Source organism: Oreochromis aureus, linkage group 7 (assembly GCF_013358895.1).
Source record: "Oreochromis aureus strain Israel breed Guangdong linkage group 7, ZZ_aureus, whole genome shotgun sequence".
Lineage (NCBI taxonomy): Eukaryota > Metazoa > Chordata > Actinopteri > Cichliformes > Cichlidae > Oreochromis > Oreochromis aureus.
Window position 1 is genome coordinate 17,675,453 of NC_052948.1, and position 24,409 is coordinate 17,699,861.

The following is a 24,409-nucleotide window of genomic DNA, read 5'->3' on the forward strand; positions in this document are numbered from 1 at the left end:
ACCCCATGCAGCCGTCAATGGTGGGGAGAATCTGCTCAACCAATCAACAGAAACTATTTAAAGTACCAAAGGGTAACTGGCCAATCGCAGCGAAGATGGAGGATCATGTGACCATTGTTTTTCTTTCGACTGTTGCTGTCACATCACTCTGGAAATTAGGCATCGGGTCGAGCGACCTATTACACTCCCGTAAGGTGTTATGCTTTTGTGTTATGGTTAATCAAGGATGGGCATTTAATAGAAGGATTAAGTGAATCTGGGCTCTCGTGAAACAGCAAAACAAAGGACTGGTATGCCTTGTTGTTTTGTGTGCGGCCTGTATAAAAGCTAGCGTTTTAGCGGTACTCTGTTAGCTAGTTGCTTATGTTGACATAGTTAAAAGTGAACCTGTTGTCCTCTCACCTGTGACAGTTAATGAAATAGTGTGCTTGTTAAAAGTTGAGCGATGCTCAAACACCAGATTAACAAGAACTCTTTTTGAGATTTTTTTTTTCTGTTATACAATTGTTTAAAAGTCATTTTTCTCGTTTTTATTTTTAAATCGATTCATTCCAAAGGGCTTTATTGACTTGCAAATTTAAGTCAACAATTTACTATAAACAGTGTGTGATACAATAATAGAATTGATATAACATTACGCTCTGTGGTTATTAATTCTATACAGTGTTTCCCTATATTGGGTGTATGTAGTGGTGATGTAAACTTTTCTTTTCATTACCAGGTTAATGAATGGGGAAAGCACGGGTGTATTTCTTCGAATGGGTTAAACACTCGTGGACTGAAAGAATATGAATCACAGATGGGCTTCAAATACCTGGGTGAAAATAAGTAGAACATTGCTTATATGGCAGTCCCATGCTCACAAACCAGCAGCATCATTGCCTTTGTGTGGTGCGTTTCATTGTAAGAGTCATGCACAGCAGCCTGTTTTCTATAAGGAATGCTATCTCAGCTGGAGGCACATCCACCACCTGAGGGCCAAGGGTCGCAAGGTGGGGTTCTTTAAAGGTAACCAAGTTAGACATCGGCTTGGCCTCCACACCAGCACGCTGTATTTGAACACTTCAGCTTCAAAGTGGTCTGCTGGCCTGAGCCGACATATGTCTCGTGTCAGGAGCACGCTGGACACAGTTTCCAAAGCTGTGAGTGGGACACATACAGAGCTTATGTCAAAGATCTCCAGACTCAAACCTAATGCTTTAAAGGCTGAGAAAAATGCTGAAGCCAGTGTTGAGACAAGGCCCAAACCTGATGAGAATACAGTCACATCCACTTACGATCCTTCTAATGCTGCTCTCTCTTCAGCATCAACTGCTCAGAAACCTGTTGTTCAGAGATCTTCTGCCAATCCGTCCCTTTCCACTTCTGCCACATGTGATACAAGTTCCATTACCTCCACTCATACTCAGACTTCTACCCAAGAGATTGTCACTGCCACAGTCCCAACTGTAACTGAACCGAGGGAGAAAAGACTGAGACGTATTGCTCCTGGCGTCAAAACTACTCGTTCCAGGAGGCAAGAGGAGCTCCAGCCTTCGCTGAATGATTTGGAGAGCAAGAGCACAATGCCCAAACAATCCACAGACCTCTTCCATCCGAGCACCTTTTCAGTGAACCTGGGTGAGACTTACACCTATGTAGCAAATCACGTCAACTCATACTTTGGCAGCAGCATAAACACTCAGGACAAGAAAGGAGAGCATCTTGAAAGCTCTTCCACTTCCTCTCAGGATCAACAAACCTCAGACCTCATGCCGGTGTCTGATAAGAAAGACCCTGCTGCCCCAAAGAGGGGTTTAGGACAGTATCTGTCTTATTCAGCTCCAACTGTGCAGGCATTTGTTGGGAACTACATAGCACCTCTTGTTCCTAAGTTCAGAACAGGAGAGTCTAAGAGCGCTGTACTGGAGGAAAAGAAATCAGAGGACGTGTCAGTGAAACAGGCTGAGGTTAGTAACGAGCAGAAGGCTGCGGAGGAGAAGGCCAAGAAACTTCTGCACCAAAGGGAAAAGGTAGGGCTTACAGCACAGCAGTATTTCTTTCATAAATTTTTCCTTTTGTAGTAAGCCATATATTTTTAATAACCTGTTCCTTGAGAATCCTACGGGTATGCTATAGGACTTTCAACTTTCATTCTACTCAATATAAACTTTTTTCAATAGTCCTAGATTTTGTCTATGTGAGTTACGCTTTTTGTCTGTGTTTGAATGAAACATTATATGCATATTAAAATGATCCAGTATAGTATAGTGTAATACAACAGAGTGTCCACAATTCAAACTTTGACCAGCGCCCTTGTTATTCTATATGTCTACTGGAAGGATGTCGACTTGCTGTTCTGGGAGTTCTGGGAAGTTATATTCAAAAATAACCCCCTTGAGAAGTTACAGGGCCACAGAGAGAGGGCGCTTTATAGGCTTACGGGGGCCTTTATGTTGTGGAGATCTAAGCAAGTCTGACATCTAGTTTGTGGCAATGCTGGATTGACTTAAATAAATGTGCATAACATAATCGGTCTTAGATATTATTATAACATATTAAATAATATATCAATCACATACATAATATAAGCCGCAACCATCATACCTGCCTAGTGAGGAATTAATGTACTGTACTGTATTTATTTTTATTTTTTTTGCTTTTATGTCACAGATTATTGCAAGAGTGAGTGTGGACAATCGAACCCGGGCACTGGTTCAGGCTCTCCACAGGGCATCAGATGTAAAGGTCTATATCAACAGGGTGGAGGACTTAAGTTACCACCTCTTGGAGTTTCCAGAGACTCGTGGCGTTGCAGTGAAGGTGAGAAATTTAGCAGTATGTGGCGAGGTGTGGTCTGTGGCTCAGTTGCAGGGGAGGGGTGGTGCAGTGGGTTTATGGGGCAGTGCCAGGGGAGACTGACCAACACAGCTGGAGATCATGCCTCCCCTATTTGGGCGGCACGCCAGGATCCGAGAGGATGAGGGAACTGAAAGCAGACAGTTGCGGGCGAGCAATCGTCGCAGCAACTGTGCGAAACAGCCAGCAACAACAGCCTGAAAAGGCAAAACTGTAAATAAAGAGCTGAAAACACAGAAACACTGTGTGGGTGTGTGCGGCGTACTCCGCAGCAAAAAACAGCCAATTGCGTTACACAGTAAAGATGGTTTTTCTTTTTCATTTTCCAGCAGATTAACATCCACAAGTGTGTGATGTTTTTTTTATATAGAGCTGACAATGTTGTCAAAACTGTTTTCAGCAGCATGTTTCTTTTTATTTGCATGTTAATTTCCATGTTATGTATGTACGGTCTGTATATGCTGCATGGTCAGTTGCTGAGCTTCTGCAGCATTAGCATGAGAATCATATACGTTATGCTTTCTGATTGTATTTGAGAATTTTCTGATGCTTGCAAAATGTCAGCCTGTGAGCTGCGCTCAGCAGGTTACACACAGCTCTAAATGCAGACTGTGCACTGTTACATAGATTTATGTCACATCAGTGATACCACAGATACTAATCTAGAGTATTTTAAACCAAGGTTGTTTTTCTCTGTAAATCCAGTTTTTGGTTTCACATATTGTTGAGAGCCTCACTTTGCAAATGGCTACGGAAATAAATGTAATGATATTTATGTCTTCATGCACTCACGCTGTGAGGGGGGGAAAAAAAAGAATCTCTTCAGACATCTTCGGCATTTATTTCGGTCACATTGCTCAGTCTGTTTGCAATACCTTTAGCTGTCATGTTTTATTTATGATCAAGGTTTTACAGATGTGCAGTGGTCACACCAGTATCGACCCCCATCCATTTTTAACCATGACGACAAAGGTCAACATTAATTTCTCATTGCAAATTGATTGCACTGTGTATTCTTCGCTAAATTCAGTCTGAATAAATAATGACCGGTGAACCAGTGAACCTGGTTTCAGCCTTTTTCATGGAAACAGTGGGGATGACCTCTGATTCAGTAAGCGTCGATAGTTTGTGCCCTGGTTTATGTAACTATGTGCTGACTGATATCAGGCAGCAGAATTAGATGGGATGCAGGGTGACAAATCCAAGGAAAGAGTAAATCTAACAAGAAGTAGTCATGATGCATTATCAAAACACGCAGAATATAATGCACAGTCAAAAAGAAGACTGTTTATTCATGCATGCCTGAACTTTGCTTGTTTTGATATTTGTTCACCTGTTATGATGTTGAAGTTTTGGTTTTGAGAGCGCAGCTACGTCTCGTAACAGAGAGATGGTTCTCGTTAAATTCTATCCCACCTCTACATTCCCACTTTCTAGTCCACACCACTTCATGGTGGATTGACAGCATTTTCTGTTTCTGGTGCTGACTGTCATGCTATGTTTGTATTTGTCAGGAGAACGTTATCCCTTGCCTCCTCCGTCTGGAACAGGCTAACGATCCGGGTCTGAGAGCAGCCGTTAGAGAAGCACTCGCTCTGGTGGGCTATCATAAACCTGTCAAAGGCAGAGGAATAAGGATCTTGTCCATAGATGGAGGAGGTTTAAGGTACACGTTCAGCTCCACTCCCCTCCCCCCCACACTCGTCTTTACTTTAAGATATGAGTTAATGATATCAGGTTTATAGTGTCAAAGGTCGTACACTTCTTCTATTAGTGTTTAAATCTTGTGCTCTTGATGAAGAGTTGGTTACTAACGTCTCATGCATGTGTCCATGTATTTGTCTGGCTTTTTACTTTCAGGGGAATTGTTGCCCTTCAGACGTTACAGAAGCTAGAAGCCCTGACTGGGAAACCCACTTACAAACTGTTTGATTATATCTGTGGTGTCAGCACAGGTACGCTGTCCTCCTGCCCTACTTCTGTATCGTCAGAGGCATGTATATGGATTATCTGAACAAAGTGCAACACTTAGCAGAGTACAGGCAGCACTGACCTATTTGTTGCTCTGCTCTGGATTTTGACCTCAATTTCACCAGCAGCCCCTTTCCTCTCAGTCTGGGTGAGAACTAATATTGTACAATTGCAAAATTCATTTTGCTTTCATTACAGTTGATTTTAAACTCATAAAATGAATTCATGAAATTTACAAGTATTTTACTGTCAAGAACATTAGGCGCTTCCTTGATGTTAAATCACCACAAGGGGGAGCTGTGGACCAACCTCAAACTGATTAAAAATAGATTAAAAGCCTGCTGTTTATTTGCAAAGCACATTCGGCTTTAATCACTGTTAGAAGTTTCTGTTTGTCCAGCGTTCTCTCAGTTATGTTTTAATCTCCACCAGCTGGAGATACTCCATTTTCAGATTTAGTGAGAGTTGTCAAATGTGACAACATGCCTCCTAAATCAAATGGTGTTCTCACACATTTAGAAACCTATTGGGGCCACATCTGGCACTTTTGCCCACATTGTGCCATTGTGACTCTCTAATCCTGTTGGGGATACTTGATCATGAAAATAATAGTCTTCTAACCATGTTATTCCTATTCACATCCTGTAAACTCATCTCCAAAGCATCTGGTTATAACAGTTGATCCTTCAGTAAGTTTCCTTCCAGTAAACCTGGTTCATTACTATATGAACATCATCTTTGAGGACGAGCACAAGCTGTGCCTCGATGCTTTCTCAAAGGATTGTCTGAACCTCCTCTACCTCCTGTTTACAGCAGTTCAATTAACAGTACATCTCAGTCACTCTCATTTGAATGTTTCTGGTTGTTTTAACTCAGGTGCTGTCCTCGGGTTCATGCTAGGCATGTTCCAGATCCCTCTGAACGAGTGTGATGATCTGTACCGAAAGCTGGGCTCAGATATTTTCAAGCAGAATGTATTTGTCGGCACCATGAAGATGGGCTGGAGCCACGCTTTCTACGACAGTGAAGCGTGGGAGAAAATCCTCAAGTGAGTTTTACTGTTGTAGTTCATGATCAGTGTCTAGATGAGCGCATTGTCTTTCTCCTTTATTGCCGTGCCATGCAACAACAATGGATCTTCGACAGCCATGGGAGTAATTAAAATACAGAACGCCTAAAAAAACACAAAAAACAGCTGCTTGTTGGAAAAATCAGAAAGTTATATTACAGAATAAAGATTACTGTATGATTAATCATAGTCAGCATTCTTTTGAAGGGAACTTATTTACCATTAGTCATTATGCTACCCTAAACCCTCTAAACTAGAAAATAACATCACCCTTGTGAACCTCCACAGAGAGAAAATGGGCTCTCACCTCATGGTGGAGACTTCAAGAAACCCTGACTGCCCCAAGGTGAGCTTTATGAGATGGTCTGACTCATTATCCCCCAGTGTGTTTTTCGCCTCACCTTGTTTACTTGTATATTACTCAGAAACCTTCTTTCTCCATTTCCCTCGCATTTCTTTTCTGCTTGACAGATAAAAATAGGCTCTAAAGCCATAAGAAAGTGGGCCTAAAGAAGTATATAGGCTTTTCAGATGTCAGCATGTCTCCTCTGAGGCTCGGAGCTCAGTGATGACATAAAATTGATCTGTCAGAATGTCGACCTAGATATTATGCCTGCATTTCTCATCTGCTTTTGTTCAACTACCGCTTGACACTGAAAAAGAAAGTCACCCTGTATGTTGATGCCCTCACCCACAGGTGGCAGCTGTGAGCACCATTGTGAATCGGGGCACTCCTCTGAAGGCATATGTTTTTAGGAACTACAACCTGCTGCCTGGGATGCGCTCACACTACCTTGGGGGCTGCCAGCATCAGCTTTGGCAGGCCATCCGCGCCACATCAGCAGCCCCCGGGTATTTCCAGGAGTTCCCTTTGGGGAATGATCTCCACCAGGTCAGTCCCCTTCACAGCTGTTACACTATTCCTGCGGAGTGTATGGAACGCTGTGTGAAGATGAGCAGTTTTGCAGTTTAGATTTTTTAAAATTGATTTTCCTTCTTTTTTTTTTTTTTTTTTTTTTAAACTTTTCATTCTTAATTTAGTTCTTTTTCACTTCATTTCAGAGACATCTTGTTTCAGTTTACCTCTCATTGTAAAAATAGTTTCAGTGTTCACTTTCCTTTTATGGGTAACTTTTGACTGAGGCAGATTTAAAACGTTCACCAAAAATATTACTGTGATGTGGAGAAGTGAAAAATCCTCCTGATACTGGCTGTCCTGACAAATTTCGCCAAACTGACATTTTTATTTATGTCAGTTTTTAATTTAGCTGGTTTTATATGAATACGGGAATGAGGCAACATAGGATTTTATAATTTATACCTTAGCTGTATCTACTTGGAGGCTGAGGGCCATTGGTGGCCGCCAGTATTTTTGTTTTTATTTGAGTTAATTGAAATGTTCTTTCATATTTAGCTTAGTTTTAGTAGACGAATAGCCTCAGATTCGGCATATAAACTGTACTGTTGGTTCAACATGAATACAGCTTGTATAATTTGACCAATAGTTCAGGGTTTATAGTCATTTTAAGGAAAACAGAGATTATTGTGTTACACATACTTCATGCACTCAGGCAGAAGTCATTGTTGTTACAGAATTTGTGCAGCGTGCCCTATCGAAAGACCTTTGCTGGCCAACTGAGAATTGTGCTGATACTTAGTGTTCATGCAAAGACAACTGCAGTCCGCTGCTCCAGTATTAAAGCTTTTACTCTTGGTCTTCTAGATTAACATGCCCCGCACAGTCAGTGTCGATGCTGGAGAGTTTCGAAGGATTTTGAGAATTCTAATGAGAAAGATTTTCTGCAGAGCAAGTGAGAGGGAGGAACTCTATTTCCTTTCTGATAGTATTTATTTCCAGTCAGCTACATTTTGACAGAAGAATGAGGGGTAGAGTCATCGTGAGACGCACTTAAATCCATCTCCACTAAACAGGTACGCATTAGCCATCAGCAACATAACAAACCGCCAGTCCATTTTGCCATTTTGCTGATCAATAAATCAGCAAAATTATTTAGCCTCTGTAATGGAAAACAGAGGTTGCTCTGTTAAGTAAATGGAATGGCAGAAAGCACAGACGATATAAGAAACCTTATGAGGAAAGTCACACCAGAAACTGAGTAAACGTCTTGTTTTATTTTATATAGAGTAGTCATATTGCTTATTTTAAAAAGGCAAAAAACAGGTGGGATAAGATGGGGAATAATGTTCCTCTCCAGTCTAATTATTCAGCTGACGTAGCCTGTGTTTGATTTGCCACATACAAGTGTGGGAATCTCCTTAAATTTACATTAAAAACACAGATGAACAGACTCTGATGAACTTAGTGTAGATCCATCACACGTGAATAAGAGTGTGTTTACATCAAAGGCAATATCCCACACGGGAGAGCTCCGGCACTCCTAATTGGAAGCTGTGTTAGGTGTGCAGGTGAATGAAGTGCAGGGGGGAGAGAATGAAAGAGACTGGATGATGAAAACCCACCTGTAGTGGGAGATTTCCCCAGCATGCCGTCTAGCAGGTCTCCCTCTGATGCATAAATTATCCCAATCCAGAGCTTCCCTCATCACACAAAACTGTGTGACTGCTACATCTGCTTCATTGGAAAGAAAATACAGACAATCTAATTATGGAACTGCTTTTGCAAAATCACTTAGTTGGCGGCCAGCAGGAGGCCTCATACTTTGAGATGATGAGACGCCATCAGTAGCTTAATATATTTACCACAACTGACATGAAATCAGTTACAGCTGTTTTATTTTTATTTCAAGTCTTTCAAGAGAAAATTCCAACTGAAGAACTGAGTAAAATTAGAAAGAGCTCTTGGTAACAAGAGCTAGGGTTAATTTTAACCTAATAAATCTCTGAAAAATATTCTAAGGCCTTGATTGCGAATTCATAAGCATACGGAGCGTTTGCACAGCTCTTGCAGTTTTGGGAGTGTTTTTACCCGTATTCACTATCCTGAAGATGACTTACATTTGTATGTAATACCAGCACAGCAGGATATGTCTGGCTACCAAACGTGTATATTTTAAAGCACACCTTATTTGTGGTTCCTGAGACACTGAGTTCATGCTGTTTAAGCTGAGATTCACCTTACCCAAATTCCGTGTCTTGATTTTTCATTTGAAATTTTAATATCTATTGAGATGTAAGAGGATAAAATAACTTGCCCAAATCAGTCAATTTAATTTAATCCTAGTGTATCAAAGGCTTCATGGTATCTATTATGATTTTGATATAGGCATCATATGAAGTTAGACTCACAGATAAGGACAAAATTATTAGCAAGAGATTTTCAACATTGCATTTCTCACAATACTAGTTTCTATAGAAAAAATAAATGATATCCGTTTGCACACAGTATCAGAAAAAAACTCCGTTACCAGGGTCAATATTATTACCCCCTGAAAAACAGGAGATGGATATATGAAGTTAAGTCACAGTGTTTCCAAATGTCAACTAGAGTGTGAAGTATCATGAAGAAAATCAAAAGAGAGCCGCACAGTACAGAACAAGCCCAGCAGAGGTAGGAAGTGAAAGATTTCAAAGACTGTCAAGAAAAATAGTGATAGATGTGTCTAAAGACCCCAGAACAACTGTCAACACACTAGTGAAGGACTTGACCAAGACAGGTGTTGTAGTCTCAAAGATGACAGCCACTGGAATCCTGAATGGGCTGCAAAAACAAAACTCGGCTTCTGAACAAGAAACCCCTTTAAGGCAAACTGGAGTATGCCAAGAACAACCTGGAGAAAGATTATGTATACTAGAAGTGAGTCCTTTGGTCAGATAAGACGAAAGTGGTTATATCTGGAGAAAGGAAGGAGAGGGGTACAATCGAAACAACGGCATCCCCACAGTAGTGGGAGCATTATGCTGTGGAGATGTTTCAGGGCATCTGGAACCAGGAATCTGCTCAATGCATGAATCAAGAAGAAAGCAGGATATGTGAAGATTTTGAAAGGGAAATCTCCAGCAGTCAGCAGCAAAACGCGGTCCAGTTCATCGATTTGTCTTCTAACACAATGACACAAAATATGTGCCGCTACTGGTGAAGAACTACCTCCAGAAACGAAAGAGAACATTTCTGACTGGCCTGCACAAAGCCCTGACTTGAATGTCAATGAAAATCTGTGGGGTGAACTGAAAATCTGAGGTTCATGCCAGAAGATCAACAAATCTGGAGTAGCTTGAGAGGTTCGCCAAAGAAGAATGGGCTGGGATCACTCAGGTGAAACTTGTTGAAAACTAGTACATAACTGCAGGCTATTATCCAGCAAAAAGGATACAGAATTAACTATTAGCATCAGGGAGGCTAATAATTTGACCCTGGAATTTTGGATTTTTGTCAAATCAAAAATTTTTGTGTGTGCAAAATAAAAATAATAGAAGCGTCCAAAATAAAACCAGGATGTTTGGAAAAGTTCTCAAAGCACTTAACAGCACTCTGTCCAGGGTGTACCCCGCCTTTTGCCCTACAGGAGCTAGGATGGGCTCCAATCCTGGGAAGAATAAGCAGAAGAGGATCAGCAGATGTTTAACAGCACTTTAGAAATACTTTAAAAAAATGACTTTTTTATAGAGGGCCTAGTAATTCTATCCTCATCTATTTGTCAGTTTTCTTTGCTGAAGCAAAGACTACTTTGCTCAAGCTAATGGAAATCTGAGTGATGATAGTTCAGATGTAATTTTAATGAGTTTCTAATTATGATTACACAGTAAAATCCAAGAGCAGGACTTGTAACAAGCTCCTGTTCATATACGGTTTCTGCTAAGCACTCTAATTTCCATGTGAATGTTTGGCCATCTTCAAAATGCCACCCAGTCTGATGACTTATTGGTGCCTGCTTGAGACCAGTTGTGAACATAACATGCTGTGTATGATGTCAGGATTCCCTAGAGAGAGAGTCATCTCGCTCTTTTCCACCGACGCCCACAAACTTTCCCACTTAATTCAAGCCCTCAGACAATCAACCTTTTGTGACAGCGAACGCAAGAGTTGTAACGGCATGTGCTGAACGAAGGTTGGACTTCTCAAGCAGCTTTCGAAGACAGATGAGTGTTTGTTGATGATTCTGTGAGTCTGCAGGCTGGAATGGAAACCTGATGGAGAAGCACCTAGATTCTATAGATTCTTCCTACTAACACTGGGAAAATTGTAACTTGGAGTGAGACCTTTGAAGCAGAGCCATGGCATTATCAAAGCCTCACACTCACTACCATAGCCGTGGAGAGCATCCTTTAGTGAGGGGGGAACAAGGGGAAAAAGAAGTGGGGTGGGGGATAGATGAGATAAAGGGAGGGAGGAGGCGCATGTTCCACATTAAAGCTCGCTCAGTTATCTCGACTCTAAAGAACACAGAAGTAAAAGATTTCAGACATTTCACAGTGGATGCCAGGGCATGCCAGGAATGGTGAGGAGGACCCATTTTTTTTTCGGCCTAGTTGCCATGGTGTCTCCTGAGGCGATGGGAAGGAATGGGAGCTTGTTTTGTGCCCACCCCTGCCAGCATTTGATGGGAGACATTGGACTAGTGGACCACCACCCCCAGTGCGACCCCTTGGAGCCCCAACATGGCACCATGCTCAGCCGAAAGGCTTCACTCAGCCACAAATGAATAGGTCACATCAGCCCTCCCATACGTATTTGTCACTAATGAACGAGAGAGTAGACATAAATTAGTACAGGAAGGCATTAAATGTGGCATCTGTGACTATGAATGACGTGAAAAAGGCAGAGGGGCTTGCATAATTAAATGCCTTTCTAAGGTGCGACTGAAGATATCCTAACATTTTAATTCATTTTTTTTCTTTTCCTTTTTCCCCTCTTAAAGGCCTCTGGAGATGAAATTATTGGTCATAAATTATATATTTGTATATGGCACTAACTCATATGAAGCAGAGAGGAGATGTTGTAGATTCAGGGTGTGAATCAGAGCTTTTAAACTTTCTCATCCCAGCTTGCTCTTCCCATGTTAAGCCCTGGGAACTTGGCCTGCAGACTGTTGGAGGATGGAGCTCACATTTGAGCCATGCTGCAGACAGCTTCCTCTTCTGAGACTGACTCAGGATCTTTGTCCTTTGAGGATAAGTCCCATCTCCCATTTTTAATAGGGGTGGCTTGAGTGGCTCCAAGAATGTACCTAAGTAGAGCTGCCTTATGAAAACAAGGAAAAACAAAGCAAAAGTAATCGTTTCAAAAGATGCAAATAAAAAGTTTTTGTCTTTAGTTTTTATTTATTTTTTGATATAGCCTTTATTCATGCAGGTAATCCCATTGATTCTCAATGTCTTGTTTACAAAAGAGACCTGTTTCAGACAGCGTAATAAAATTACAACAATAAAAAAGCTAAAATTATCCAACGTTGCGTCTCGGCTACTGTAATAAAATACAATATGAGAATAAAGCTTTAAGCTAAATGAATCAGTTCATTATTGTAATGGCAAAAAAGGGTGTGAATAGGTTTCAGCATAACACAGACTGATGCGAGCCACACAGTTCACTTGATTAAAGTACGGCAACTCATAAAACAGGCACTAAATAATGACAATGAGCGCAGCAGTGTGACGCACAATGAGAGCTGCTTAATTCTGATTTGATAGGCAGGCATATGTGAAAACCTTTCGTAGCCAAATAAAGTAAATCTGACATTTTTGATTGGCGATATTATTTTCTACTGTCTCATGTTTCATTGAGGCTCACTGGGACATAATAAGGGGATATTTCATTGTTAAATTTATTAAACTCTGCAAACAGCATATTTGTTCCTTCACTTACTGCACTGCAGTTCTCTGTTAATCAGACCTGCCAGTGGTGTTGGATAAATTCAAAAGTGCTATAATTATAATTAAATGGAATAAATGCAATATTATACAATGTTATTAACAATTTGGCTATTATTTATGTTCTGAATAGAGTCGTATCAGTGATCATTAATAGAAGGGCAGCAGATGAATAGTAAAATAGTCAAGCATAATAGAGTTGTAGGAGTGATAATTCTGCAAAAAATGACTTGAGTGAGAGTGAAACCTATGCTTCATTAAAACTCCTATAACAAGTGCATTTTACTTGAAAGTTACTCAAGTGCACATAGCTCGGAAAATGTATCTTGTTAGCACCCACCTCTGATTGTCACATCGCCTCTGTTTGCTCAAATGGCTGCTTTTTTTTCTTCTTTTGTTCTTTAGAACGCACGTTTTCTCACATCCACAAACACTTGATTGAGCTGGCACACTTGCTTGAGGATTATGCTGGTCCACTTATTATGTTGACTGACTGCTGTGTGGAAGCTTCAGCAAATCTTCCTCGTCTCTGACCTCCCTCGCCTTTTCACACTTGTCCATCACATTCAGATGACTTCTTTACTGCAGAAAGAATTCACGGCTTTAAACCTCGCGTTGCGATATATTGTCACAGAGATGTGTCTTCCATCATCCTCTTAGCAAAACAGCAGGGGAATTTAGTTTAAATTGTCCAGGGGATGAGTTTTGAAATTATGCTTTTTAATATGAATCTGTCAAATATGTGCATAACGCCTAGAGTGACTTTAGGTTGAGTAAATATGGAGGAGGGCTTCTGAAGCCATTTATATCACTTCATGAATTGTCACAGTTTAATCTCGGCGGCTGCGGTCGACAGGGATGATTCATTGTTTCAATATTGGGTGTTCATGTGTGGTCATGTATTCACAGAACGTGTGGGAAAAGGTAACTGTCCGCAGTATATCTCAATTGTTTTGGCTGCCTGGGGGCAAAGCTGGCACCCTTACAGATGAGTCCTTCTTCTGTTTATAGCCTGGGAAGATGATTTGAACCTCACGGTGACCTGAGGGGCCCATAAAGCTATAAGGTCAAGTGAAGAGCTAGTCCATGGAATTACTTAATATGGCATGAAGCCCTTTGACTTGACCTGGCCACCATTTAGGACTGGTCCTCACACCGTTTCAGTTCCATCCTTGCAGATCACAATGATGCTTTTTATGTGTATTGGAAACCATTTGGGGAATTCATTTTGGTCAATGAACAGATTTATTTCTCCGATTGCACAGGCAGTGACTGGGATGGCTTCATTTTGTGTGCAAATGGTATGAATTGATTTGGAAGATTCATAGTTGGGTTTTTTTCCTGGCAGCCTAATTATCTGCTTATCAAGTGAACTACCATCTCTGGAAAACATTCTGGTATTTTGACAGACGTAATCGGATGTCCACGACTTATGTAATTCTTCCCTAATTAATCATTTGTGAGAAGGGAGCCTCATTGGCAGGGCGTCATAACAAATTACTACAGAGCTTAGTGCTCCTCAGTCCATCCCTGTCAGAGGAGCAAAAGAAGAAAGTGTAATGACTAAAGCTTCTCCCTGGAGCTGAGATTTGAATGCTACACCAGGCTCTATTTCAAAAGGTTCACCTCATTTAGATTTAAGCTGACGCTCCCTCCTTTTCTGTGTTGTGGTCGTTCATAATGAACCCTTGCACAAATGAGTATTGAAGGTTTACCCACGGGTTAGAGAGAGAGAGGGATGCAGAGGCGCACAGGCTGGATGAATAGGATGAAGTTTGCTGTCCCAGCTAATGGGAGCTGACATACATTGGGGCGTGAAATGACTTTTAGTGATCTCACGATAGCACCTCTTTGCTATTCAAATCAGCTCTTCCCCCTCTAATGCAGCTTAAACTGACACAATGAAGATAAGCTCCCAAAAGTTAATGACAGTGGAGACATTTTTTAAGCAGCAGTGTAAATAAATCATGCAAATCTCAATATTATTCATTTAACTGAGAGAAATTTTGATTCCAGAATATACTGTAAGAACAACATCTTTTTAAAGCCATTTGGTTTTTTGAAAAAATGTCCCCTTGGGTGTGGGAGCCCCAATTAGGTGAAAACTTGGTATATTTGCATACAGACTCATAGAAGTGATGAGCACATTGGTGAATTAGCCATTAGACCCTGAAGGGCAAAGGCGAGGCTAAACGAGCTTTGATCCTCGGAGTAGTAACTAACGGATAACACCGGAAGAAAGACTCAAACGCTGTCACAGGAAATCATTAAGCCTCTATGAAAGCCAGAATTCAAAGTTGGCATTCCTCTTTATCTGATAGAAAATTTAACCTCAAAGGGGGTTAAATGTCGGTCAGATGATTGCTACTGACAGGGGTGTACTCTCTGAGGACATTAGTCTGTAGACACATGGCATTCCTGTTTACAGTGAGATTGAGTCATTTCGAGTATAAGCAGCGTTACAGCTCTAAATCCTCGTAAATGGAAGTGACCTTTGCCTCGCGTCATGCTGCGTGTTTGACAGACAGCTTGAGTGGGGCCATTTTGCATGCAACCTTATTTGCAGTTTGTCCCAAGTGGATGCAAGTGGATCATAGTTTCAGCTTAATTTATCATCCAGATGTGCTCTGGCCTGAAGAATCTTTGTGTGACAATGTAATACTGGCCCATGTAAAAAAGTAAAGCCTGAGTATTGGTATTTGTATTCGCAATGAATGAAAATGGAAAAAAGTTAAAGGAAAAAAAAGACTCTTCACCCTTCAACCATGTTATAAGTGTTGATGTTGCATAGTTTGTCCACCAGAGGGTTCTCTGCGACTTTACTGTTGGTTTGGAAAGCCGCAAACACAACAGTCATCTAATCTGAGCAGACTCGGGCAGAGCGTGAATGAGTGAATAAATAAGTACGTTTAACAGCTGTTAGGGAAATCTGTGAAAAAAAAAAAAAAAAATTGTTGTCCGGTACATTGGAGTATTGAATTTTTAAATTGCCAGATCTTGTTTAGTATAGTATAAAAAGTCCTCTATCGGTTGGACTTTGATAAAAACAGTGTGTAGAGTATCTTAGTCTATCAGGAGTAGCTGCTGCCCTGCAATAGCATGCAACAAATCCTAAGTAATGCTACTTTTTTCTTGTAGCAACACTTTTAAAAAATTTTTTGTGTAAAATTATTGTCAAAGCAACTATTGTTTGTGTCTGCCATTGCCTTACAGTGCTGTCGTATTCAAATAATCCAACATCCAAACCTCGTGATGATTGGCTGCAGAAGTTATACAGTCTCAACTTGCAAACTCACCTGGCCTAGCATTCCAGGAAGCATAAGTACAGTAAGCTTTGCAAGACTAAAATCAAACTCTAGCTGACTCGCTCATCTTCTGGCTCTAGGTTTTGCCATTCAATTTATTGACTTCCTGCCCTTGACTGTAGGACAAGAGGTCAAAATAGTAGAGCATATAAAAGGGCAATATGATCTCTGGGCAGGTCTGCTTCTTCTGGTGTTGGACAGATGGACTATATGTATGATGTCTTGAGAAAATTACATTAGGATGCAACCAGGCAGTAGCTAGTAACCAACTTCATTAGATTTTTCTGCAACACACTACATTATGGTCTTTAATATAAAGTCATGTCTGTTTCTTCTTAACATTCTTTTCACAGTTTCACTTATTTTTAAATGGTTAAAAAGTTGTTTTTGCAGTAATAATGTTAAATAGTGCTCCTGTTGGAAAGTCGGGGTACTACCAGCCTGTTTCAACACCTGCGTAAAAAAGATGACTATACAAATGACTTTTTTTTTTTTTTTTAAAAAAAAGAGAGAATACAGAAAGAAAGTCTTTCAGTGGTGCAATAGGTCTTTTCATCAAAAACCCGATTTTTTTTCATAATTGCCTTGACCATTTTTACCCACTCTGGGCTCCTCCAGCAGGTGCACTGAAATGTAGACAAGCTAAAGCATTAAGTCCCTTGCTCAGACAACCATTGCACAGTCTGCTTTTAAAGTTATATGCCCTGGCACTGTGTGCAAGCGCGACCACTGCGCCTCTGAAACTTGCCCCCAGCTATTAAGCACAAAGAAGCCATAACTGGACCCGGACTGTTGCCATCATTGCCGCAGAGTTCCAAAAATGGAGCCTCTCACACTGGGGTGAGTGATAAGAAAACTGCTTAGTTGTTTTGTTACCAGCTGGGTTTGACTGGTGCCCAGTGCAGCAAGTCCCCCTAAGTCTCTATTACGGGCACATCCAATCCAGGCATTTTCCTCTTTTTTTTATGTGATTCATTTCTCGGTCTGCCAGACAACCTACTGGTGCATAATGATGTGCTTTGGACAAACGGCCACCTCAGCAGTTCTTCTATGCTCTGTCACAGAGTGAAGCCTTCTTTGTATGACTTCCATCTCGGCCAGTTAAATGGTGCTCTCTGAGGCTCTGGCTCTAATTATTATCTCAGCAACTAACTTTTAGGTCATCGTAGTAATGATTGATTATACATTATCATAACAGAATATTAGACACATGTGTCTTTGTAGTTTTTCATGTTAGTTAAATTTTAACCACTGCAGTAGTTTAATACTTGGCAGTGTCTTTCTATCTTTATGTTTGTCACTCTGTGCATAAATAGCAACAAAGATTTCTGGCACAACTTCACCTACTTCCAAGGTGCATGGAGAGGATGAGAAACTAACAATGCAGGAACTCCAGCAACACTTAAAGATAAAGAGGAACAACTTTATTAACTGACCGACGTGTTTCAGCCTGTGGCCTTCATCAGGGTCATAATAACATATAAATCAATTTGTGTTTAAATAAAGGAAAAGAAGCAGAAAAAAGGAAAAAATATCCCTCCCCCCATTTTTATCGTTAATGGTCTAGTCCGGTATTCACTTGGGCTGTGACTTAACCAGTTAACCTATTAACCAATACCAACCTGTTATACGTCAGCTGGTTTACTTACTCTGTGCATAAAACCATAGAGAACTATTGCAAAGGTTATCCTGCCATTTTTTTTGTACAGATGTTATTGACCTCTAATCACTCTTTGACTGAAAATGTGTCACATTTTCTCAATTATTTCGTTTGTCCTTGATAAATACAATATCTGTAGTGATGTCTTTAGAATGTATGCATTGTGCAAACAGGTAATCAAAACCTCAAAAAGTTTAGTTTACTATCACAGAAAAGTAAGGAAGATGAAGCGTGTACATACGAATTTTAGTGATATATATATCCATTCATATCTCATGAAATTAGTCAGTTTTCTCTTGATCTGCTTATTGGTGTAGTATTAGCCTCCTGCTTTGTTTATGAGAAAATGCCTGAAAAAGCGAACTATACAAAAAAGGTAAAATAAAATGTTAGCAGTATTGTGTATAGCTTCCTCCTGCAATAGGTTTAACACACTGGTATCAAATGAAGATGTTTTATTGAATCATGTAGGTACTCTAAATAAATTCCTTCCCCAGATTGATTTACCAGAGTCAGTACTTCACGCCTGCTCGTGGTGTTGCTTCAATGAAGATAAAGTAAACTGAAGTCTGGTGAAACTGAAGAAACCCGCTGAGGAGAACGCCAATAATTAAGCAAACAGACAAGTTGAATAATGAAAATAACACACAGAAAAATTGAGACCACAACATTGTGAATAAATACATAATTCCTGCTTTTTGCAGTTACACTATATGGAATTTTTTTTTCTCGGTTTCTTTTCTTGATATCGATGCCATCAATAATAATTGTCGTGCAATATATAAACTACTGTAATAATCATAACAGAATCTTAATTATGTCAATACTGTGATAGCAATGAAATGTAATGTGAGTTCAGCAAAGTGTTAGTTTCCCCATCTGTGAGTATGCACGGGTCTGCTTCAGCTCAGCTAAGATCCGCGTGGACGAACAAATGCCTGAACATTTTTTGGGAATCCGTGCACTCATCCACGGGACAGTAGAACACAGTAGAAACTACTGTCTTTGTGTCCTCCAGGCAGTGTGCAGTACTTGAAATTAGTATAATAGGAATGGCTGCTCATGTCTGCAGCTGTCTTTATCCACCACCTTACTCTGTGATTTGACCTTCCAATGAAGATTTTTTTTTCACTTTTTAATTTACAACAATAAAACCAGAAGTTATTTATCTAGTTGATTCATTATTACAAAACCAGCTATAGCTTGTAACTCATGATATCTGTGGTCAATGAATGCCTTTATGATTAATACAAAGGCACCTGGCTCTTTGTCCAAACTGAACAGATCAATTATAACCTTTGTTTCTACTCAGATATCATTAAAATGTTTTGGGGGGTTTTGTGTGTCTTTCTTTTTTTAAATGGAAAACGTGTCTTTTAGATTGTATTTATTTACTTTTCTCATTATAGTATGAACTGATGACACACAGACTTGCTTGATCTGTGTCAGCACAGCTTTTATGAGTGCAAGCGAGCTGCTGACAGTGCAGTTGACTCAGAGAACTCTGTCTAAGTAAATCATAGCTGAGCTGCAAGTGTGTCAGTAAACCCTTAAACTTGTTTTACTGTTATCTAATGCCAAATCAATTCTCTTTAGCACTCCAGGTTTTGTAGAGAACTTGTACATTAAATTTTTCAGTTGTAACGGGAGCTTTTCCTCCAGTCCAGCTACAATAGCCAGAGCTTTGCAATTTTCTGTTGGATTGATGGAACAGTTTTCCATATCGCACTCAAATTTACACACGAGGTGTTTTTCCCCCATTGCTCTGTGTGTGTGTGTGTGTGTGTGTGTGTGTGTGTGTGTGTGTGTACATATGCCACATGCTATCAGAAATGCACACAATATTGTATGCACTGAGCATGTGCTCTCGATCAAACGTGTGTACACAGGGCCATGTAAACAAGCACCATTCGCTCTACTGTGTCCCTAGACATTTGGGGCCCTGCGGCTCCAGCCCCCCCACCAAGCTCGGCTTCCTTAATGAGAACGGGCCCTTGTGTGTTTGATCCTGGTGCCAGCCCCGCGGCCCCTCTGCCTCATGCCTATTCAACAATCCCGCAGCCTCTCCAGTTACTCCCCCCACTGCCTTGGGTACAATATGGATCCAAAGCGAAAGCACTCCTGGGCAGTTGTTCGATATCAAAGCAAGTCTGACTGAAACTGTGAGGGAAGGGGAAATGCGGGGACCCTTTGTTTAATAGACTTACAAGCAGCACTAAAGCCGCACATTGATTTATTTATTTTTTTCTTTTTCCTCTTCACTTTATCAGATGTTCTTCTGAAATTTTGTCTATTGACTGTTAAAATCCATGAAAGGTTTCAAACCCCAATTATTTGGTTTCACTGACTTTGGTCTTGGAATGAAACACCAAACCTGGCCTGTAAACAGGTTGCCTAACAGCACTGGGTTTTGTTGTTGTTGTTGTTGTTTTTTCACAGGATGGAGGTCTACTGATTAACAACCCCACAGCACTTGCTATACATGAGTGCCAGTGCTTGTGGCCTGACACGCCTCTGGAGTGTGTGGTCTCGCTCGGTACGGGTCGCTTTGAATCTACTGGCAAAAGCAACGCTGCGTATACAAGCCTCAAAACAAAACTCACCAACGTCATCAGCAGTGCTACAGACACTGAAGGTAAGGATGCACCGCAAAATGATGGAGACCTATTGTGTTCTCCAGTGTTTCACAGCTTTGACAGCCGCTAAATGTACAACTAAATTCTAAAGCACACCTGTGTCAACCAAGGAGTGATGAAAGCCTGAAACTTGCCATGACAGGATTAAGTCATAGTGTAAAGATGGCTGCAGTACAAAAAACTGAACTGAACTGCCTTTGTTTGCAGTGTTGTTTCAGGTGTGTTTATAGTATTTCCTCTACACAAGAAGATTAAATAAATGCACATTAGCAGTGATCATTCCCTGTTTCTTTTCTAAGGGTGAGATTTAGGATTTTTGATGGTATCGTTTTAGAAAACACTGCACCGCAAGTCGACTTTGTTCTAGATAAATCCCACTGTGGCCCTTTGTAGCGCCAACCTCTTTGTCTCCTTATCACCTCTAGACATGGGCACTTCTGCTGTGCCTAAATTTGGCTTGTTCCCCTCCCTGTTGCTGCTGTGGTGCAGTGTGTGTGTGTGTGTGTGACCTAGATGCTTCTCTGCACTTGTTCGTCCTGTATTTTGAGATTAATCCCTTTCCCAGCTCTCTTGCGGGCTTTTGTTATTTAGAAACAGCAGATTAGAAAGAGTGTTTATCACAGATTTCCTCTTTTTCAAAAGCTTTAGTGCTCGCAAGCCTCCTAGTTTGTCTTCGGTGTATCAAGCTTAGCTGCGTTTGTTGTTGCGGTCAGAAAAAGCAGATCTAATAGGGTTTCAGTGACAAAGATGGAGAATATTACTTTTTATATATCTTCAGACGTGTTTTGGAAAAATGACCTTGGGCCACTCGTTCTTGAAACGGCTGTTCCTTTTATGAAGACCTTGTACATCCAATATACGTGCAACCTGTTTACTTAAACACAGTATCCTGTGTTTAACAGGTTGCATGTTTCAGTTTGTTTGGTGAATACATGGATGTCTTACAAGACACAGACACGAGTTTGACAGATCTGCAGCAATTCTGGAGTCTTTGTGTTATTGTTTTGTGTTTGGATTTCCATATTTGGTAGGTAAAAGGGACTTTCACTAGGAAGGTGATGATATCACTATCTAAAAACTAATCCTTCTGCAGAGGGAAAATAGTAGAACACTTTTTAGCAGTTAGCACCCAGCTCACTGCACAAGGCCAAACCATTTATGATTGACAGTATAAAATTTTGAATAACGAGTGATTTATTAAAGTAATGAAAACAAGGTTCATCTCTGGTTTAACCACATGCATTATCTCTTGTGAGTAAGCTGTTCTTGTCTCTGTGTATAACTTTTCAGCACACAATAATCTAACACTGATTTGCTCTATAAAAACTCTCCTGATCACCTCCAGATAAGTTACTCCTTGTAGAGTTTTGCAGAGCCTTGGAGACGGTTGGTTTTAATACTGTGGGAACTCAGACAGAAACCTTTTTGGGTGCTTCAGGCCTGTTTTGTTACCCGCTGCCTGTTTGTTTGCATTTGTAGGATGTTGATTTTAAACTGCTCATGCAAGGCAGATGAAAACAGCCGTGATAGACAGGCTAGACATTTTCACTTGGTGTTACCTCACACTCTAGCCCTGAGCACTTACTCAGTGACACTTGTAATCCTATAACAGAGCTGATAGATAAGGTTTGACTTCGCTAGCCCCTTGTAAGGCAGTCTGTGAATGTTTTTCCACGTTGGGACGATTATGAAGTGAATTGTTTTTTAAATTTTTTTTTATTCTCTCTTTTATGACCTCACTCTTACTTCTCCCTCCAGAGGTTCACGCCATGCTCGACGCCTTCCTTCCTCCAGACACTTACTTTCGCTTCAACCCCTACATGAGCGAGGATTTCTCCTTAGACGAGAACCGTCAAGAGAAGCTCAACGCACTGCAGGCTGAGGGCTTGCATTACCTAGAGAGGAATGAGGACAAGCTGAAGAAGGCAGCTCGTATCCTGACCCGAGAGAAAAGCTCCATCCAGAAGATGACTGACTGGGCCAGGCTCAGGGTTGATATGTATAATGGTCTGTCCTTTTACTCGTCCAAGTTTTAGATTCCAGTCGAGCCACGTTTTTCTGGTCCACACGAATACGGAAACTTACCGAGGTCCAAGTGTCATATTTATTGCCCTGTAGCTCTGAAGAACATTATGTATATGCACAAGTAGGTAATGTATACAACATGCCAACTCCTCACTCTCACTTGACACTGTGATGTGATTTTAGTTTAAATGTGCCAACAGCTGTGGCAATGTAAGATTTATCCAATGTATAACACTTGACTTAGCATAGCATTTAAAGAAGATCTTTTAAATGGCTTGTCGATTTAGAAGCTCCCTGAGTAGAGATCCTACAACAGCTGATGGCAGTAGTTTAACATTTAAATGACTTCTTTGCCTAAATGAATGCTGATTTTGTGTTGCAGATGCTCAGTTATCTCCAGCAGACAATTGGCTTAGGTTAAAGACTGAACTAAAGACTGAAATTTGTCTGGATTCTTCAGAAGGTAATAAAATCCAGAATCTGCCTGAAAAAAAGCTACCTGTTCTCAATTTAAGACTAAAAGCTAACGTTAGCTACCTAGCTGCTGGGACTTGATAAATATTGGTAAAAGTGGTGTCGATGTTCTAACTTAACATTCAGATAACTTTATCTCCTTTGATGTTCCTTTAAAACATAGAACACAAAGACTTTATTTCGCAGATAAGCTAGTAATGGTGGCATTAACAATGATCTTCCCACCAGGTGGATATTTACTGATCATTTACTTTTGTTTAAAATATTTTTTAATGAAAACCAGTACATCCTCACAAAGCAGTATTTATATTCTCACATAAAAAGAAAAAAATATATATATAGATGGACTTCATGTGTTGTTGAGTAAATGTATAACCTGTAAAACTGCATTGTTAAGAAAAAAAGTCAATCTAAAATTAATGACTAAAGTTTGCTCAACAAATACAGCTACTGCTAAACTGTGTAATTGTATTTTGATAAGAGCAACACTGATACACGAGGGGCCCACAAGAAGCGTTACAGAGCTATAAAGTATGTCATTACAATTTACATATGATGATAAAAAATAAAGATGACTATGGGTCTTAGATATATGTAGATGGGGAACAAATTGGAGGGGGAAAAACACCTTAGTGTGTTAGTAAGGTGTTAGGCTACCACAGCAGCTTCAGTGGGCTTTGGGATTAATTGTACATGTAACTCAGTTGGTATTTTGTTGATGAAGTGCTGTTTAACACTTTGATCCAAAATGTCCTCTGGCTGTTTAAGTAGTATTTTCTACTGTTTTTCATTCTTATCATAGATAACTTGCATCCGCACAGCCGTCTTCATCATCTCAAAGTGTCTGCAGTATGTTTGCCCTGCAAAAAAACCAACACAGCCTAACAGAGAGGCCCTAGGGGTCAAGGGTTTTTTATGTTGTTTTTTGTTTTTGTCACGTGTATGTAAATTGTGATAAGGATCCAGCTAGAGCCTCACTGTCATAAAGCGTGAATTTTTATGTGTTATTTAAACCGCAGAGTATTTTTAGTTCAGTTGTTTCAAGCGCTTTTATCATTGTGCGCTTTTATTGTTCGGTTTTCTGGGATCCCTGCAGGCTACTCACATTTTCTGCTCTGTCTTTAGTGTGCCCTCTTTCCCTTTGATGCCTGTTCTCAAAAGCCGCTTTTACCCTTTCCACCTTGAAGTGCTGTGTTTTAGTCCTGACTCTACTGCACTGTAACGTTTGTTGAAATCACACAGGGTTTATCTGATGAGCTGGATTAAAACAGATGGGTGCTTATTGATTGGCTGGGATGTAAAATGATTTTCGTACGCTGCTACTTTTGCTGCACATAAATGCATTGCAGGCGTCCATTTCAGCGCCTAACCTGGTCACGTACCGTATTACTGATACAACATTGTGTCGGTCACTCCCAGAAGGCCTGTAGCCAACACAGATATCACCCAGATTAATATAATTCCACTCATCTCTTGTTGGTCCTGTGTAAAGACTGTTTGAGAGTGTAATTAAAACCCACTACTGAACTGCGCTGCATTCTGCCTCCTAATTGTATGAAGATTAGATTATTGTGATCGGAGGAAAGCCGCAGCTTCTCTTTACTTCATCCCAGGAAGTGAGGAGGTGGAGGGAAGAGGATATCAA

The 24,409-nt window shown here is 40.5% G+C and overlaps 1 protein-coding gene across 6 annotated transcripts; it reads left to right on the plus strand.

The window, feature by feature from the left end:
- Positions 1-99: 99 nt before the first annotated feature.
- Positions 100-24,296, plus strand: LOC116332674 (calcium-independent phospholipase A2-gamma-like). 6 transcript variants are annotated; one of them, XR_005613872.1, is made up of 11 exons: positions 100-290; positions 722-2,012; positions 2,653-2,802; positions 4,353-4,504; positions 4,699-4,793; positions 5,686-5,857; positions 6,167-6,224; positions 6,576-6,770; positions 20,069-20,264; positions 22,024-22,753; positions 23,567-24,296. XR_005613872.1 is itself a non-coding variant. In XM_031755711.2 (10 exons), the coding sequence occupies exons 2-10, from the start codon at positions 789-791 to the stop codon at positions 22,299-22,301; spliced, it is 2,520 nt and encodes an 839-aa protein (XP_031611571.1). In that variant the 5' UTR covers positions 100-290; positions 722-788; the 3' UTR covers positions 22,302-24,296. The 6 variants fall into 6 exon arrangements, 4 of the variants coding, with proteins under 4 accessions (XP_031611571.1, XP_039471265.1, XP_031611570.1 ...); XR_005613871.1 differs by having other exon boundaries at positions 22,024-22,415; positions 22,673-24,296; XM_031755711.2 differs by having other exon boundaries at positions 22,024-24,296.
- The last annotated feature ends 113 nt before the right edge of the window (positions 24,297-24,409 follow it).

What these genes read in the sequence shown, in the direction of transcription:
- LOC116332674 (XM_031755711.2), top strand. Translation starts at nt 789, where the DNA reads ATGAATCACAGATGGGCTTCAAATACCTGGGTGAAAATAAGTAGAACA. An exon ending in TTCTGCACCAAAGGGAAAAG is followed by an intron (nt 2,013 to 2,652) that starts GTAGGGCTTACA and finishes TTTATGTCACAG; the next exon opens with ATTATTGCAAGAGTGAGTGT. An exon ending in TGGGGAATGATCTCCACCAG is followed by an intron (nt 6,771 to 20,068) that starts GTCAGTCCCCTT and finishes GTTTTTTCACAG; the next exon opens with GATGGAGGTCTACTGATTAA.